The 17870-nt window shown below is 48.6% G+C and overlaps 1 protein-coding gene across 4 annotated transcripts in view; it reads right to left on the reverse strand.

The window, feature by feature from the left end:
- SHANK2 (SH3 and multiple ankyrin repeat domains 2) overlaps positions 1-17870 on the reverse strand; it is a 285486-nt gene that overhangs the window by 232333 nt on the left and 35283 nt on the right. For all 4 annotated transcript variants that reach the window (XM_054171740.1, XM_054171739.1, XM_054171738.1 and 1 more), the window contains exons 9-10: positions 17103-17219; positions 13417-13494 (exon numbers count right to left, since the gene is read on the reverse strand). In XM_054171740.1, the coding sequence (XP_054027715.1) occupies positions 13417-13494; positions 17103-17219 (195 nt within the window). The remainder of the gene's footprint in view (positions 1-13416; positions 13495-17102; positions 17220-17870) is intronic.

Below are 17870 nucleotides of genomic sequence, written 5' to 3' on the forward strand. Positions count from 1 at the left end.
AAAAAGCAGCACAGCCTGCAAAGCTACAGTGAAAAGTCTCCTCCCATTCCAGCAGGAACTGGATTCATCATCCCAATGCAGCACATGCATGTTTGCAATCATGTGATATTACCATGAAAGGCTGGAGGAGCACTTCTCAACCAGAGGCTATCTTCAGGCCCTGTTAAGCTGAAGCTCCAAACAGTGCAGCTTGTCACAAAGCACAGGCTCAGCAGCTTCCTCACAGCTCAGGACCTTCACTCCTGCAGCCTGGAATCCTTCTGCCACAGACATTCACAGGAAAACCCCACCTGTCCCCACTCACACTCTTCTCTAAACCTGGGGAAAGCTGCTAATAAAGCAGATCACTCACCAGCATTTCCACCCAAACCTGCAGCTTTCTGCCCTATTTTCATCACAAGATCAGAATCATACAGATGGCTCCTGCAGATCACAGCACAGCATCAGCCCAGGTCCAGCTGCAAGGCACAACCCACTGGTTGCAGCACAGCCCTGCCAGACCCAGCCCAGGCTCCTTGGCTGCTGCACTGACATTTGGCTGGGATCTCTGCCACGCATCCCTGCTGTGCAGTACAGAGAACAGCAACTCGCTTGGGATATCTTCTTTTTTTATCCCCAGAAGCACTTTCATCTGAGTGAAAGCAACCAAAGTGAATCACTCAACAGCTCCCTGCCCTCCAAGTTTAGCTGACCCCATTAAGGGCACCTGAAATAATCATCATAGAACCATTTAGGCTGGAAAAGACCTTCAAGATCATCAAGTCCAACCACAAACCCAACACTACCAAGTCAGCTTGGTGTCAGGGAATGGGAAAAAAAAAATAGAAGTGGGGAGATTCAGATTGGATGTTAGGAAGAAGTTGTTCCCCATGAAGGTGGTGAGACACTGGCACAAGTTGCCCAGGGAGGTGGTGGAAGCCTCACCCCTGGAGGTTAAGGCCAGGCTGGATGTGGCTGTGAGCAACCAGCTGTAGTGTGAGGTGTCCCTGGCCATGGCAGGGGGGTTGGAACTGGCTGATCCTTGAGGTCCCTTCCAGCCCTAACAATTCTGTGATTCTAACTGCTAAGCCATGCCCCTCAGCACCACAGCTGTTCAGTATTGCAAGGCTGGTGACCCCAGCCCGGGCCAGGGCTTGACAACCTTCTCTGGGAATATTTACCATCCATGACTAGCCTCAGGAAGTTCATAGACTTACACCAGGGGAGGGAGCAGACAGGAAGATGTATCTTAGGAGGAGGTAACTCCTGAGAAAACAGAAAGCAAAGAGGGTAAAGCCATGCAGCCAGGCTGCTGGTGTCACCTCCTGCTTCCATGATGCTCTGTCTTGTAATGCAAGTGTAAGGAAAAGTTAATGGAGTCACAGAAAGAGGTCACAGCTGAGCCACGTGCAGAGGGTGGTGAAGCACCAACCATGGGGTTACTAGCTCAGTGGGTGAGGAGAGGAGAGGAGGTTGTCACTGCCAGGGCATGCAGTGTGCAGTAGGAGAAGCAGCTGTGGGCTCTGCCTTGGCTGTCGTCTCCCTCACTGTCTCACAGACAGATGTTGCTCGATGCAGCTGGTTACAGACCTTACTCTTTGCCAGGCAATGCCAGATGCTTTGCCACCTATGTAGTGAGGGAGGGAAGGAGTTTAATTGACACTTGGTGAGTTGCTATGGATGGTAACCAAGTGACAGCTCAGTGAAGTAGCATCTTGAATGAATGAAGTTGCTGTGAGCCAGACTGAGGGGGAGCTGGCAGGAGATGGGGGCACCCCAGGCTGGCTAGTCTAGCATAGGGCACTGGATGAGGAGTGAAGCCCTCACCACTGGTGAGACACCTGTGGAGGAGTATAGCTTTCTCTGACACAGCATTGCTCCCATCCTCTGGTCTTGTATTTACAGCCAGAAGTGTTCCCTCTGCATACAAGCAGGTTTTAAGTTGTCTTTCAGAAGCTGACTGAAGAAATTAAACCTTTGGCACATCTGGTTAGCTCTGCTTTGCAGTCTTGGTGCCCAAAGAAATTTAGTTTAACTAAGACCCCTTAGTGCCAGCAGTGGAACCCAACAGACATCCAGGTACAGGTTTTAGTGTCACAGAATCCCACAGCATCTTCAGGCTCTGGACCAGGCAGCAGCAGCAGCACTGACTCACCACCTTCTCTCTGCTCAGTCCTCAGTGTGTCAGTGCCTTACCCTCGAGTATTTAGACATTTTTGGATGGTGATTAATGCAGAGTTTTGCTCCTTTCAGGAAACTGGAAACTCTCTCTGTGCTTTACCTGTCACTAACCTTTCACAACTGAATTTTTTTTTTCCCCCCACTCTTGAAATGTTTCCCAGGTGGAGTTTCTGCTCAGCCTGTTGGCAAATAGAACTGCAGAGCTTTCTGGCTTAGCCCCTGAAAGGCAAGCAGCAGAGCTATGGGACACCATCGCCCTCTGGAACAAACTGCTCACCCCAGGAGAAACAGCACAACAAGGGCAGAGATTGAAGCTGTCCCCTCCTAAATCCAGTCAACAAACTTTCCATGTGTGAGGAAAGCATCTCTCACTTCATTTATGTTTCACTCCCAAGCAAGGCTGCAGCACTTCCTCCTCCACCTCCTCACATTTTAGACCAGGCAAAACGTAAAGCTTCAAACTGCTCTGCTTAAATGGAAGCTGGTGGAAGTTGTTGGGGCTGCACAGATGCAATTCACGATGAGCAGCTTCCAGTAAAGCACTCAGCATCATCCCCACCTCCCCTGCTTTTTCTCCCCCTTCTCCACTCCTCCTGACAATTTCACTTCCCTGCTGAAAGCACATCTCACTGCTCTTGCCTTCAGGGCTGCGGTTTCACCCTTCCATTGTCTCTGCTAGCCAGCAGTGCTCACTAACAGGAAAGCTTGATGCTGCAACAAGCTCAGGGATGGCACCACACATTGAAGGGGACAGCTCCATCCCAGGGACACCACTCAAGCAGGCACAACAGGAATCACAAGCAGCAGAGAGTGGTGAGGAAGGAGCAGAAGGGAATTTAGAAGGAATGGTTGGGATCACTTCTTCAAGGAGACCATCAGGAAAGCTCTTCCATGTGCCACAGCTAGGATACCTTTTTCTTATCAGCAAAAAGCTGTGAAGTGCTGCCAGTTTTAACAAGCATAAGCTTCCAACCAAAAAAAAACCCCATACCAACAATCCCCCCCGTGGCTGCAATATCAAGAGGTGATAATCCAACAGCAGGGCACTCTCTAACCCAACCCATTATCATCTCAACCTTTGGAGACAGGCACCTCCCTAGTCTGACACCAACATTCATTGGTGCTTACTGTGGGGCAAGGAAGAGGCAACCCAGTTCAACCTCTCTGCACTTCCTCTGTGTCCTCCTCTCAAGAGAAAAGCTCTAATAAAAGGAAGAGGCAAAGGCTTTTTCAAAGTCTAAAGCCACTCTGAACTTTGTCACAGTGTACCATCAAGTGTGAGCATTTCAAAGAGGCAGAGAAGTGGTGCTGAGGGATGTGGGTTAGCCCCAGACTTGGCAGAGCTAGAGAATGGTTGAATCAGTGATCTTAAAGGGCTTTTCCAACCCAAATGATTCCCTGCAGCAGTCACCCAAGAGGCCATTAGAAAGTTAGATGCAGGTTGTTGAGTGCAGAGACCCTGCTCTCCTGCTGCCCATGCAGCACACAGCACCACGAGGCTCCATGCCTGCTGAGCAGTGACACAGCAGTCACCCAGCAGGCTCTGCTGACTCTGCCCTGGGTGTGCATTTGTGGCTCTCAGATGGAGCAGCTCTCAGAGGGAGCAGAATGCAGATCTGAGATCTCCCCTCAGTGCTACAGATGGAGCTTGGTTTGGGAGAGCAGAAAGCAATCTGCATTCCAAATTTCTTTTGCATAGGTGTGGGGAAAAGATGTACTGCTCAAACACCATGGGCTCCTCAGGCCATGCCAGAGAGCTTGGGCATGGAGCTGTGGGGATTCCTTCAGTGACCACAAGAACACACCTGGAACTCAGCCTCCTTTGGAAAAGGTCTTTTGTGATACCATGACACACATTGCTCTGAGCCCAAACCCCTGCAGACTTGAGGTGTTTTCAAGTAGAGCAGACACTAAACATCCCATAATACAAAAGGGGGGGGAGGGGTGTCCTGAACCATCTAGAAAATTCTCTACAGTTCCAATCCAATCTGAACCAGAAATGCTGACTAAGCAGGAGTTCTGTATGTTACCTCGAGAATGAAAGAGCAGAAGAGCACAGAATCACAGAACTGTTGAGGCTGGAAAAGACCTCTGAGATCATCAAGCTCAAGCCCATGACCTAACACCACAACATCAGCTAAACCCTGCCACCAAGTGCCACATCCAAGCTTTTCTTAAAGCCCTCCAGTGACCATCCCACATCCTGTAGCTGTAGTGACCACAGCTGACTTTGGACTTCAAGGCTGCAGCTGTAATATAAAACTAGCAGAGGCTTCATGATCAAGCAAAAAGCACATGCTTGATTCATGCACTGTTAGCAGCACTAACATCACTGCCCCTGCTAACAGCACTGCTGCACACACAGAGCACAGCCTGCAGCAGGTACAAGCTCACAGCCCAGCGTGAACCCTGGGGAGTGATCAGCTCTGCGCTTGGGATGCAGTTCACCCAACTAGAGACACACCAGCAGCAAACCACTACTCTGGTGAGCAAGCAGCAGAGCTGAAGGAGTTTGCTCAAACTACTTTGCTTGATAAAATGCTAACAATACTATTGGGTACAAAGCATTAATTGACACAATGTGTTTAATGAAACTAATTGATCAAATTAGCTAAAACTAAACAAAAAAGCTTTGTTTCAGGTGTAACATTTGCAATTTTCAGTAAAACTCACTGAAAAAAAGGCATGCAGAGAGTAAAGAAATGAAGTTAAATTGATTCTCTTTCCCCCCTCCTCCTCCTTTAAATAATAGTAAAGGTTTCTACTAAGAGCAGACATAACCCACAGGACAATAAAATGCTGGAATTTCTCCTAAGCTACTTCCTAGGAATGTTATGAAAGAATATCAGTAAAAAAAAATCCCAGTCAGCATTTTCATACCTTCTTTCCTGGACAGAAACCACTTCTTAACCATTTTAATCCTACAACATCACACAAAGCTTAGCATTCTGCATTTTGAAAGGAACTTTGTATATTCACAGCTGATGCCCAGCAGATGGCAAAGTATCAGCTGCCATCACCTTTAATCCTCTTGAAATTTGCTTAATTTAAGCCCCCAAGTGCAGCTTTTCCCTGCTCCTTTCTAGCCTCCACTTTGTATGTCCTCGGACAGCAGCAGCAGCTTTACCTTTTGGATGTTTTCTGTGTGTTATCTGCTTGGAAAGACAATTTCATCTCCATCAGCTCTTGATACAACAAGGCACAATAATGTTACTCTCCTTTAAATAGTCCTTTGAAGACAGTTTCTTCACCACTGATTTTTTTTTCCCCTCCACAAGCATGCTGCTGCCACTGTTCCCAAATCTGCCAGCACATGTTAGCATACTGTGTACAAAAATCTCTTAGCAACAATATCTTAGTGTCTAACATTTTCCTTCTTCCAACTATGATTCACGGAGCCATCTGTAGTCAGATATTGACATGCAGTATCTTAAAATAGATACCTTACATTTGCTCAACAACTAGTTTTAGCATCTGAAAATATAAATTATGGGAAAGGGCCAATATTTCTTTGAGGCTCTTCACCATTCCCTTGATCACTTCAGCACCGCTCCAACAAAGGCTTGCCCCTACCGCTCCGCCTCAGCATTAAGGTCAAAGCACTGACGCCTCGCAGAGCGCAGCAGCAGCAGGCAGCTCTGCTGAGCTGGGTGCAGCTCTTTACATAAGCCCTCCAAGGGATCTCACAGAGCAGCATCATGGACTCCCTTTGATTGGAAGAGTTCTCCAAGATCAAGTCCAACAGTTCGCCCAGTACTGCCCAAGTCACCACTAAACCAAGTCCCTCAGCATCACTTCAGAGGCTTCCCCGGTGAGGATCACCTCACACTGGTGCTCTATTTTCAAACAGCAATCCAAGACTAGGTTTTTAATCTTCCAGTGCTGTTACATTCAGCAGTAAGACCTAAAGGGTTTTTTTCACACCCTTGAAGCCTCATGGGAAGTACTCTGCAGTGGTTGGGACAAGGTTGGTGTCCCAGCTGGGCAGTGACAGAAGAGGGTTCTGCAGCAGCAGCTACTGTAAGGAAGACAGCAATGGGCTGTGGCACATGGAAAAAGAATTATAGCCTCCCAAGCACTGGCTTTGCCTCCCAAAACTCTTAGGAAGGTGCCACTCGGAAGAGAAAACATCTTGGCTTCAGGTGCAGCAGATTAGCAATCAGTGTACCAGTAGCTAAGGAGCTTGCACAGCACAAGTCCTGCATTCAGTGCACGGCTCTGGAATCAGGACCTGCTACCTAGAAATCATCAGACTTCACAGAGTGCATTCTGCAGGAACTCTGGTTAGCAAGGCTCTGAAAGTGTCTTAAGCAGGAGGACCACACTTCCACCCCAGTGACACCACCAAGTTTCATTCCCTCTAAAGGAAGTACCATAAACACTTTCTGAGCAATTAATATTTTAAAGAGAAGCAAACACAACGAGGAGCAGGCAGGCAGTGTGCATCCAGCTGAGTGCTATTCCAAAAGCACATGGCAAGACACCAGTGCTGGCACATTTACACTGCTATAATGCTGGGTTTGCTTGCAAGAGAATTTACAGCCCCTATGGGTCCCCTGAAATCCACTCAGTAGCCATGAGAGTGCCAGAGCTGACTTGCTCAGTGAATTCAAGATGAAGAGAAGCCTAGCACACTGAATGACCTTCTAGGCTCTCTGTCTCAGCAGGACTCTGCAGGACTGACACTCAAAATGCCTGTGGGCAGCCTTGTTCATTTTCCAGCAGCCTTCTTAGGAGTTAAAAAGTAGAACCTCTATTTTATTTCCCACTCTCCTTCCATAAACATAAACGACTGCCTTCTTAAAGCTTAACAACTCTCATTCATGGAAAGCACTCAGATTAAAACAAACCTGCATGGACACCAAAGTAAAAAAAACAACTAAGCCCTTTCCTCACCAGGTGCCAGCAAATCACTTCTAAACCACCCCAGCCTCTGGGCTTTGCAATGGAAAAGTAACTCCTATGACAAAAGGATTTGTTGTTATGCTAGAACCAGCTGCCAGAAAGCCCTGAACTGGATAGGAGGGCAAGAGAATCGTGCAGGCAAATCCATCCCACAACTTTGAAGCACAGAATTGTCAGGGTTGGAAGGGACCCCAAGGATCAGCCAGTTCCAACCCCCCTGCCATGGGCAGGGATACCTCACACTAGGTCAGGTTGCTCACAGCCACATCCAGCCTGGCCTTAAAGGCTTCCACCACCTCCCTGGGCAACCTGTGCCAGTGTCTCACCACCCTCATGGGGAAGAACTTCTTCCTAACATCCAATCTCAATCTACCCATTTCTATTTTTTTTCTATTGCCCCCAGCCCTATCCCTCCCTGACACCCTCAAAAGTCCCTGCCCAGCTTTCTTGTACCCCACTGCAGATCCTGGAAGGCCACAGTAAGGTCTCCTGGGAGCCTTCTCTTCTCCAGACTGAACAGCCCCAACTCTCTCAGTCTGTTTTCATGGGAGAAGAGCTCCAGCCCTCACTGCTTCTTTCATTTCCTCTTTCTTCAGAGGAGAAATAACCAAGATGTTTGGTTACCCTACTTTATGCACATCACACTAAGTCACAGTCACTGCATGGATTGGACCATGTCATGTTTACACCTGCTTTAAAAGCAGAGGAAAGAAAGGACTTCTTTTTGCTTCTCAACTGCCACCAAGCCAATTCATCCCCAAGTACCAAAGTGTTTTCCTGCACCTGTTTCAATAATTAATACAGAAAAGCAACAGCAGAGAGTGGGATCCACACACATTCGCCATCACAGACTCATTCCACAGGAAAATTGAGCCATCAGAAGCCACTTCTTACATAATCCCTGTTACTGCTGCATGGGTGAGCAGCAATGGCAAAGGAGCCTTTACTAAAAGCAGATAAAGCCAGGTCGCAGCATCAGATGAATCAGATAAGACACAGCCAGTAATAAAATTGACTTCATTTCCCTCCCCCCCCCAATAATATGCTAAATCAAAGAGCCATGAAATGCAATCATCTTCAGCTGAATTCTTCTAGAAAGAGACTGAGGAAGTCTGGGGTTTGCTGGCTGTGGCTTCCCTTGAAATTACAGCAAATGCCAGGCCATGCAGAAAACTCAGCTCAAGTGTGGATAAGGTCTGTGCTGCTGGAGGGGAAAAAAACCTTTGCCCCTCTGAAGGCTGCCCAACCTCATGGACAAGCCAAAATGTTCTACTTTAGCAGCTTCTTCACCAAACACTTCCAGAAAGAGGTCTTGCTGCTGACTGCAGGCAGTGCCCACCCTTCCACTGCAAAAGCTGCCCATGGGATGCAGCCCTGCACACACTAACGCACAGCACTGCTCCACAGGGAGGCTGAAAATACTGCCTGAAAGCCCTTAGGATAAAATGCACTGGGGGCATGAACCCCTGGGACTGTTTTACCTAATACATGGAGTCATTTGTTCCTGACTCTGGGGGTTCACTCCCACCAAGCCTTTGGATGCAGCACTGTAGTGAAAGTCAATGCCAATAGCACACTCCAGTGGAGGCGGCCGCGGGGCAGCAGCTCACGCCAACGGCTTGGCACCAGGCTCCTCTCCAAATGGCACCTCGAGAAGATGCTAAGTCTGTCCTAGAGGCATAGATCCTCCATTTTCATGAGCAACAACTCAGATATTGCCAGAAGTTAACACTGAGTAGCCCATACAGTGACACAAAAGCAAGAGATCATGTCACCACCTCACCCAACCATGACTCTGTACTTGCAGGTCTGCAGTGCCCATGGTTCCCACTCCTAAGTCGTGGGCAGCACTGCATGGACACACATCCAAAACACCATTCTTGACCAGAAATGCAAGAGATTCATAGCACAGGTTGGGTTGGAAGGGACCTTGAAGGTCATTCAGTCCAACCCCCCCCTGCAGTGAGCAGGGACACCCTCTACAAGATCAGCTCAGCGTTCCAAACAACCTGACCTGGAATGGTTTAGGGGACGAGACATCTCCCAGCTCCCTGGGCAACCTGGGCCAGTGCCTCACCACCTGCACTGTAAAAAATGCCTTCCTTCTCTCTGTCTCAAGTTGGCACACTCCATTTGGATAGAAGCAGACAGAGGAACACAGGAGAACAGCAGGACACTGATGGGCATCCTGGTCACTGTGGCAGAAGCAGCCTGAGCACAAAAGGTGGATTTCAGTTTCTGTGATCTTTCTGGCTCATTACTATTGACTAATTCACTCAGTGTCACTAAAGGTGTTACACAGCAGCAACACACAAGATACAGTAAGCAGTAAGGTACTCTGTTGTGTAGAGAAACTGAACAGCATCAGCACCTCAGAACAAGGACAAGAGCACTTGGATAGGAGCAGGTTGCCACAGGCTTGTGAAACAAACTGCCCATAAGGGTTAACAGGTCCAGGAACCAAGAATTCATACAACAACATCTCCCTTGCAGTTAAATCTTTCCTTCAAGAACACTGAGAAAAAGAACTTGCTGGCTCTGTAACTCTCTGGATGTTTACAGGATGCCCATCAATTCCATTTCACTGCCTGCAAAGCCCTGGCAACAATAAAACACCAATAAATGAGTATTTTATATTGCCCTTGCTCCCACAGCTCCCATCTCAGGGCTCATGGGGATTCCTGATGCCCCAGGAATGCAAGGTTTCACCCCAAATTTGCTCTAAACCAATAAAAAAACCCCAAAACAGATCATTTCTTCTGATGGACACAACAATGAAATCAAACCTTCCCCATGAGGAGCCTTACACACCCCTTTGCAGCTACACACAAGAACAGGCACAGTTGTCACAGCTGACCTTTCTGTAAGGATAAGGCAAACCATGCAGGGCTGCTCAGTTATGATCAGGCTGTTAAAGAACTTACCCTTGCTGCCTCCTCTTCTAGGATATGGCATAAATAAAAGCACAGGAGCAATATTCAATCTTGCTCTCAAAGCCCCATAATTAAGATGAGATTATCCAGATCTCCAGTTGCCTCTTCGCAGCTTCACCCCTCACAGCTAATCGCCTCTGAATCACACTGCAGCCTTCCTCACTTTGAGGCAAGAACTGGTAGTGACCTTTACAATTCAGTTTGCTTAATTTGTTCCCTTTTATAACCTAGTTTCAGTTGCTTCTGAGCTTTTGGAAATTCATCCATTTGGTGGAAATAACAAACAGATTGGCTCCCAGCTACCTCAGAGACACTCTTTTACCCAGGGAGATGTTGCTGTCTGTGAGAACACCTGAGGCATCTCAGCTGGACACCCTTGTCTGAGCAGAGAGGGAAAGCAAGCACAAAGGGGAAGGAAAAAAGGGTCTTGGGGCATTTCTATGGAGCACAACATTAAAGAGGGTCCCATGGACACTCCTCCATAAATTTACAGTCACATAACCACTGTGCAGCAACAACAGCTGTTTAAAACCAGGCAGCTTCTGCAGTTCAGTGATTTTGGCACCTCCAAGCACGGCAATGCTTTGCCTTTCATCAATAGAGCAAACCTCACTTCATTTATTTACCATTTGTCTGCTTTTCTGGAAAAGGACAGAGGGTTTGAGTGCTCAGCCAACACATCCACCTGGTGAGAGCCCCATCCTACCTGGCCTCTCAGCTCAGCCTTCCCAGTCCAAGGCTTCTTCTCCAGCATCACTGCCCAAGCAAGATTCCCTTTCCATACACTCAGTCCAAGTTTTCCTCTCCAATCTGATTTTCTTCTGCTCTTGATGATGGAAAAAAACCTCCCCAAGACCCTTCTCAATCTTGCTCTTCCTCCACACACTCCTCTCCTTCAGGCTGCCGGCCCCAGTCTGAGCTGGTTTTGTACCTTCCCACCCATCTCCAATCAAATCACAATGATCACCTACACCTGTCCAGCTGCACCTGTGGGTGCAACTTAGCTGCCAGCCAGCTAAGCTGAGCTTCCAAGCATGTCCTCTGGCTTTGAAGCCCCTCTGCTTCAGTCAGAAGGCAAACTGGCTAACTCTGCCACGTTATTAACGTGGAGATCACCCACAGCAGGCAGAGTGATTAAAGGAAACAAATCAAACCCAAACAAAACCCAACAGGGGAGATGGGAGAGGGGAGGTGGGTCAGCAGGGTTTCTCAGTCCAAGCACAACAGCACATGTTTTCCCTCACCAGTCCTCCTAAACAGCTGAATCATTTTGGCTTTCCAAACAATGCTGCCTGAGAGACCAGGCATTGGGAGGGGGGGCAGGGGGAGAGATAAATCAGTTAAAATAGTTCAAATCTGGCAAAAATATGAGCAAATTAAAATAGATGTAGAGCCAACAGGCTGAAAGGAACAATTCTACCTGCAGAAGATCTAGAAGGTTCCTGCTCCTCCTGCCACCCCTGTAACAAAGCTACACTAATAAGCCATGCAGATTTGGGACAGCTGTGGTCAATCAAAAGGTACAGCTGAGGGAGAAACCATTCTCAGGTGCAAAGCTGCCTCTGAAGTGCCACCTTGGAATAGTTGTGCTGTGTATTTGGACACACTGCTTTAACACCACTATCAGCTCTGAGCTTGGGAGTGCTTCATATCCCCTATGAAAACAGGAATTAGCCATCCAGAGCCTCTGCTCACCACAGGGAAAAGGACAAACAAGCTAAACGAGGTGGAGGTTAGTTTTAACTTGCAATACAGAATTTCATCAGCCTGAAAACACTGCACAGCTGAGGTTTCTGGATTAACATTGGCCAGAGGGCTAAGAAATTGGTTTACATTAACCTAGGGGTACAAAAATGGTGTGGAAAAGTAAGTAGCTGTAGCTGTGGATGTTGCTAGGCTATCATGGCTTTCCTGAGAGGACATCTGGAAGGTCTTACTGGAACATGAAAACCCTCTCAAAAGCACTGGAAACTTTAGAGCTAACCCCTAGCTGGAACAAGAGTCACAGTTCAGCAGTTCATAAGCAAATATGAGAACTGTATCTCAGTGTCCTGTGTGTTGGTGGCAATCACAGAGCCATAGAATTAGGTTGAAAAAGACCTTTAAGACTATCAAGCCCAGCCATCAACCCAGCACTGCCAGGTCCACCACTCAACCATGTCCCTCAGCACCACATAAGCTCTGTCACAAGGTATGAGTGGTTGTGGAGGCATCAGCAGTACTTACATGAGGCATGGCTGAGGGCATGTCCAGGTTCAGTGCCATGAATGAGAGCAGAGACCTGTTCTGATCTTAGTCACTTCAAAAGAACAGGAGCCAAGCAGCATCTATACAACAGCACTGTTGGCTGGCACTGCCAACTCTGCAATGCCAGCTTGTTTTTCCATCTGTTAGCACAGAATCAGGTACTGAGATCACCCAGCCAAGACAGGATGAGTAAGTGATTAATAAACAGGCCTGGCAAACAGACTGCAGTGATGGGGCACAGGTTGCATCTTGCCTCTAGCTCCTAGTCAGCCTTCAACCAAAACCACAGAACAGAAAAAGTTCTCACACTTAGATCTTGATGCAGGAATTGGTCTTGGATCTTGGGGCACAGACAGGCCAGAGGGGAGGTAGCTCAAAAGGACTGGCTGCTGCAGCTCCACCCTTTCTCATGATGCACATATGAGCTGCTTCCATGTTCCCTGCTACATGAGTAAACCTTTTCAGTGTGCAAAATGCTGTTAACTCGAGGGGATTCTGCATCATTTTGTAACAGCTCCACTTGTGGTGTCTGGTCGACTGGGTCAGCTGCAGACAGATGGCAAAGAATTCATTCTGCTGCTGCTTCACTGGAGAGCTGGCATCAGGGCTCTCTCTGCTCCCTCCATTCAGCAAGAAACCCCAGAACTTTTCCTATGTTCCCTACACCAGACAGACACCATAGAATAAAAAGAGGGAAAGTCATTTAAGAGTAGAAGCCTCATGCCTGGAGGTTTTCAAGGCCAGGCTGGATGTGGCTGTGAGCAACCTGGCGTAGTGTGAGCAGTCCCTGCCCACGGCAGGGGGTTTGGAACTGGCTGATCCTTGAGGTCCCTTCCAAGCCTAACAATCCTGTGATTCTGGGATTTCTTTTTTTGAAAGGAAAGGACAAAACAAAGCCCAGCTAATTTTCAGCCCTGTCTGTGCTTTTTCATCCACAGCTCACACAATAAACCCCTCAACAGTGTCACCAGAACGGCGAAGAGGGAGTGTGCTCTGCTCTCGTCCTCGATTGCAGCAGGACTTCACTCTGCGCTACACAGAAGCCAGCTTCCAAAATGATCATCTTACTCCACAGCTCTTCCCAGCCTCCTGCAGTGCAGCTCCTCCAAGTTCACCTGAGATTTTCTTGCAAACCTTTCAGGGGGAGCAGGGGAAGGGGTTGGGTTTGTACCTGAAATGGAGTTTGGCTGTTGTAATTCTTCATCTCCTTGTTGGCTCCCCGGAACAGCAGCACTCTTGCACAGCTCTCCTGAAATGGCAGAGGAGGAAGGGGCTTCAGTTACTGAACAAATATTGTGGCTAGGAGAGGTTTTCCTGTTTGGCATCTCTCTTCTCAGACAAGAAGTGAAGAAAATAAACACATCCATCTGAGAAACTCTGTTATTAATAGAGTCTAACAAGGCTTGAGGTGCTCTGCAGGATGCTACAGTCGAACACAGGTGTAAAAGGCAGAGGGGAAGCAAACTTCTTGCATGTTTAAGAAACTGTACTGTGGAAATTCCACACCTGACCAATCGAACTTGGCAGAAAATAGGATGGTTCAAAGTGAGATTTGACTCTCTTATGTGTTTTGCCCAATTGCTAGGGAAAACAGTACCTGGGGTGAATGCCATCCTCTCCTCCTGCTCCAGATTAAAGTAGTTTTACCACTCACATGGACTTCTTTTGTTGGTTTGTTTTGGTTTTAACCTATCTGCACCTGGAATTCTTTGACCTGGTTATATGCACTCCACCCACCAAGGAAACTTATTTGAAGTACTGCATTTGCTTCTTTACTCTTTCAAAAGAAACAGATTCATTCCGAGCTTCATCCTCTCTCTCTCTCGCCTCCTCCTCACTCTTGCAGTACCAAAGGGAGTGAGCCAGGGCAAACAAGCCAGAAATAATTCTGATCACTTCTCCTTTGTTGCTGCAATGGAAACTCCACATTTCAGAGCTTCCTGCTGGTAAGGTGGATGCCATAGCTGCTGCTTACACAGACTTCAGCTCTGACCACCTCTGCTACTGGGAGCTCAGCCTTGCTCACTCATAACATCGCACACAAACTGAGGATGCAGCAGCTCTTTAGACTGTAAGATTAGAGAGAATTGCAGAGAGAAGGGTGGGCTTGGCAGCAGATTAGACTCAATTTGTTGTCTGAGAGCTAATTACCTGGCTTCATACCAGCAGAGTTTTCATCTTGCATCTCATGCACTGACAGAAGGAAGAGGCTCTTCTTGCCAGTGCTGCTGTGTGCAAAACACAGCAGCATTCCAGCTGTCTGGATTTCACTGAGTTGCTGGATGGCCACGGGATGACTTTAAAAACCACTCACTCGTCCAGACCAGCACTCAGCTGACAGCCAGGAAAACAACTACCGACTTCAGAAAACACCCCAAGGAAACTCCCCGGGGAAGAGTGGAAGGGAGAATCAAACGGGTAACGACTCCATCTGCAGGAACCCAGAGGTAGAATGATCCTGCTGCCCTTCCCAGCCTCTCCACAGAGGCCAGCGCTGCTCCTTCCACAGCAGCCAGTAACTGCTCCCAGTGAAAGGGACACTGCAAAAGAAATAATCAGCAGGGCTTATGGCTCCCAGCACCTGGGAGAAACTCCTTAATTTCACATGCAGCTGATGAAGGCAAACAGAAGTAGGACAGTGTCCTCACATGATGTGAAACCTCCACTCCCACAGCCAGGCTTGAGGATCACCAAAACATTTGCACATTTGTAGATGCAATTTCAGAATCTCTGAGTCTCCTACAGGCTAATTTATTTGCATCGAGGGCAGGAGGGAAAACAGATCTCTGCATTACAGCCCTGTTGTTCCCCAGGAGTGCTCTAATTGGAGCATCACACTGCATAGCCTCTGCTGAAAGTGTCTGACCTTGCAAACAGCTTTAGCCATGCAAGGAAAGAGGTCAGCAGGGTGAAAGGCAAAGCAAAAATCACAGAATCACAGAATGGTTTGGCTTGAAAGGGACCTTAAAGACTACCTAGTTCCAGCTTCCTACCATGGGCAGGGGCACCTCATAGCCAGCCAGGTTGCCCAAGGCGCCAGCTGACCTGGCTTTGAACCCTTCCAGGCTTGGAGGCTCCACAACTTCTGTGGCCAGACTGCTCCAGTGCCTCACCACCCTCATGGGCAGGAATTTCTTCCTTATGTCTGACAACAGTCCAGCTTCTTCCAGCCTGAAGCCATCACCCCTGCTCCTGTCACCCCATGCCTTTGTGAAAAGTCCCTCCCCAGCTCTCCTGGAGCCCCTTCAGGTATTGGCAGGCTGCTCTGAGGTCTCCCTGGAGCCTTCTCTTCTCCAGGCTGCACAGCCCCAGCTCTCCCAGCCTGTCCCCGCCAGGGAAGTGCTCCAGCCCTCCAATTACAACCAGAATCACCCAGGAAGATTTGCACAGCTATATGAATTAATATCACTTATGACATGCATTTCAAGTCAGCAGTCCTGAAAACCACCAAATTCTCCCCAACATTCCATTATTATTATTATTTTTTAAGAAGCTGAGGGTATTTTAGAGCTAATTAAGGAATTTGTCTTGACAGGACTTCTGAATAAATCTGAAGGTGGTAATTAATTAAGCAGCAGATGCTTCAGCAGATGTTTCACTGGTTACACTCACACCCCATGACTTGTGTTTCCCTAATTTAATGCACCATTGTACAAGCAGGCCCCAAACTCCTCCCCTGCCCATCCCATCCACGCAAGGGGGATGCAAGATGCTGCCAAATTCGAACGGCTCTGCCCCTGGCAAATGACTACACCTGGGACCTTGTGTCATCTGCACACGCATTCCAGCTGGGTTTCCCAAGGATTTCTTACTCCATTCTAATGCCAGTTCAAGCAAACCAGCAACAAATTCTAACAGGAAACAAATAATTAGCTATGGCACAGAATTAAACACAAGCTGGCAGTTGGTTTGCTTTCTGATTCAGCAGGGAATCTCTTGCTACCTACACAGAGCAGCTTTCTCTGTGACCAGGGAGTGAAACACCAACAGAAGAGGTTTTCATCCTCTTCCTTCTATTTCCTGCCACGCTCCATTGCACATTAAGCAAACTGAATGACAGCTAACGAGCTGCTGCTGCTCTGTGCAACTTGCTTCTACGCATCAGCAGCGAGGGGAAATTGATCCCAAATACATCTCATAACGGCGAGGAAACTGCCATCTCCGGACAGCCTGCCACCAAGCCTCTGCACCAGGAAACCCAACAAGCCTCTGCTTCCATGGCTGGGCATGAGAGACTTCACATTTGTACCTCGGTTATGGCCTTTTTCCCTGGCTGCATGCCACCTTCTCACAGTGTGGTGGGTTGAAGTTTCCTCCCAGCATTAACTTTGCCAGACCAGCTCAGAGTTAAAACCACCACACACAGCACTGCCTTCCAGTCTCCAGAGACCTTATTGCTCTCTACAACTGCCTGAAGGGAGGTTGTAGCCAGGTGGGGGTTGGTCTCTTCTCCCAGGCAACCAGCACCAGAACAAGAGGACACAGTCTCAAGCTGTGCAGGGGGAAGTTTAGGCTTGACCTTAGAAAGAAGGTCTTCACAGATGGAGAGATTGCCCTTGGGATGTGCTGCCCAGGGAGGGGGTGGGGTTGACATCCCTGGAGGTGTTAAGAAGGGACTGGATGAGGCACTTAGGTGATTAGTTAGGGTTGGGTGATTGGTTGGACTTGATGATCTTGGAGGTCTCTTCCAACCTGGTTGATTCTGTGATTCTGCACTCTCCAGACCCACCTTCCCTCAAAGCAAGACATCCCGCCTCACTTAGCCACACAGAGGGAGCCCCAGACACCCTTCAGTTCCAGCTGAGGAGCTTTATGTCACTAAAGGAGGGCAGTGTGTCCCTGGGGTGGGCAGCTCACCTGGTTGTAGAGGGCACAGATGTGCAGCGCGGTGTTCCCCGAGGCGTTCTGGGCGCCCATGTCTGCGCCGTAGAAGAGGAGGTGCTCCAGGTGTTGGACATGTCCGTATCGGCAGGCCTGGGGAGAGATGCACCCAGGTGTGGGTTACTGGATGCTCCAGACAAGCCTTCCAGGCGAGATGTGTAGCAGAAGACTCTGTTTTGCTGCTCAGGCTTGTATTTTCAGAACCACCCCCGGACTGAGCAGGAAGACAACACCCAGATGCCAACCGTACCCCAGGCTGCAGCATGGCCAGCAGATGGAGAGACAAGATCCTGCCCCTCTGCTCTGGGGAGACTTCACCTGAAGTGCTGTGTCCAGCCATGAAGACCTCCACACAGGAAGGACATGGACCTGATGAAGCAGGTCCAGAGAAGGCCACAAAGATGACCAGGAGGCTGGAGCACCTCTGCTACACGAACAGGCTGAGGGAGCTGGTGATGTTCTGCCTGCAGTGGAGCAGGCTCCAGGGAGACCTTAGAGCAGCCTTCCAGTAGCTGGGGAGGGACCTGTGACAAGGGCTTGGAGTGGCAGGATGAGGGAGAATGGGTTTGAGCTGGAAGACGAGGGACTGAGACTGGAGATTATGAACAGTTCTTTACTCAGAGGATGGTGAGGCACTGGAACAGATTGCCCGGAGAAGCTGCGGGCACCTCATTTCAAAAGTGTTTTAAACCAGGTTGGATGAGGCCTTGAGCAACCATTCCATGTGCACACCTGCCTCCAAGC

This window comes from Dryobates pubescens, chromosome 22 (assembly GCF_014839835.1).
Source record: "Dryobates pubescens isolate bDryPub1 chromosome 22, bDryPub1.pri, whole genome shotgun sequence".
Lineage (NCBI taxonomy): Eukaryota > Metazoa > Chordata > Aves > Piciformes > Picidae > Dryobates > Dryobates pubescens.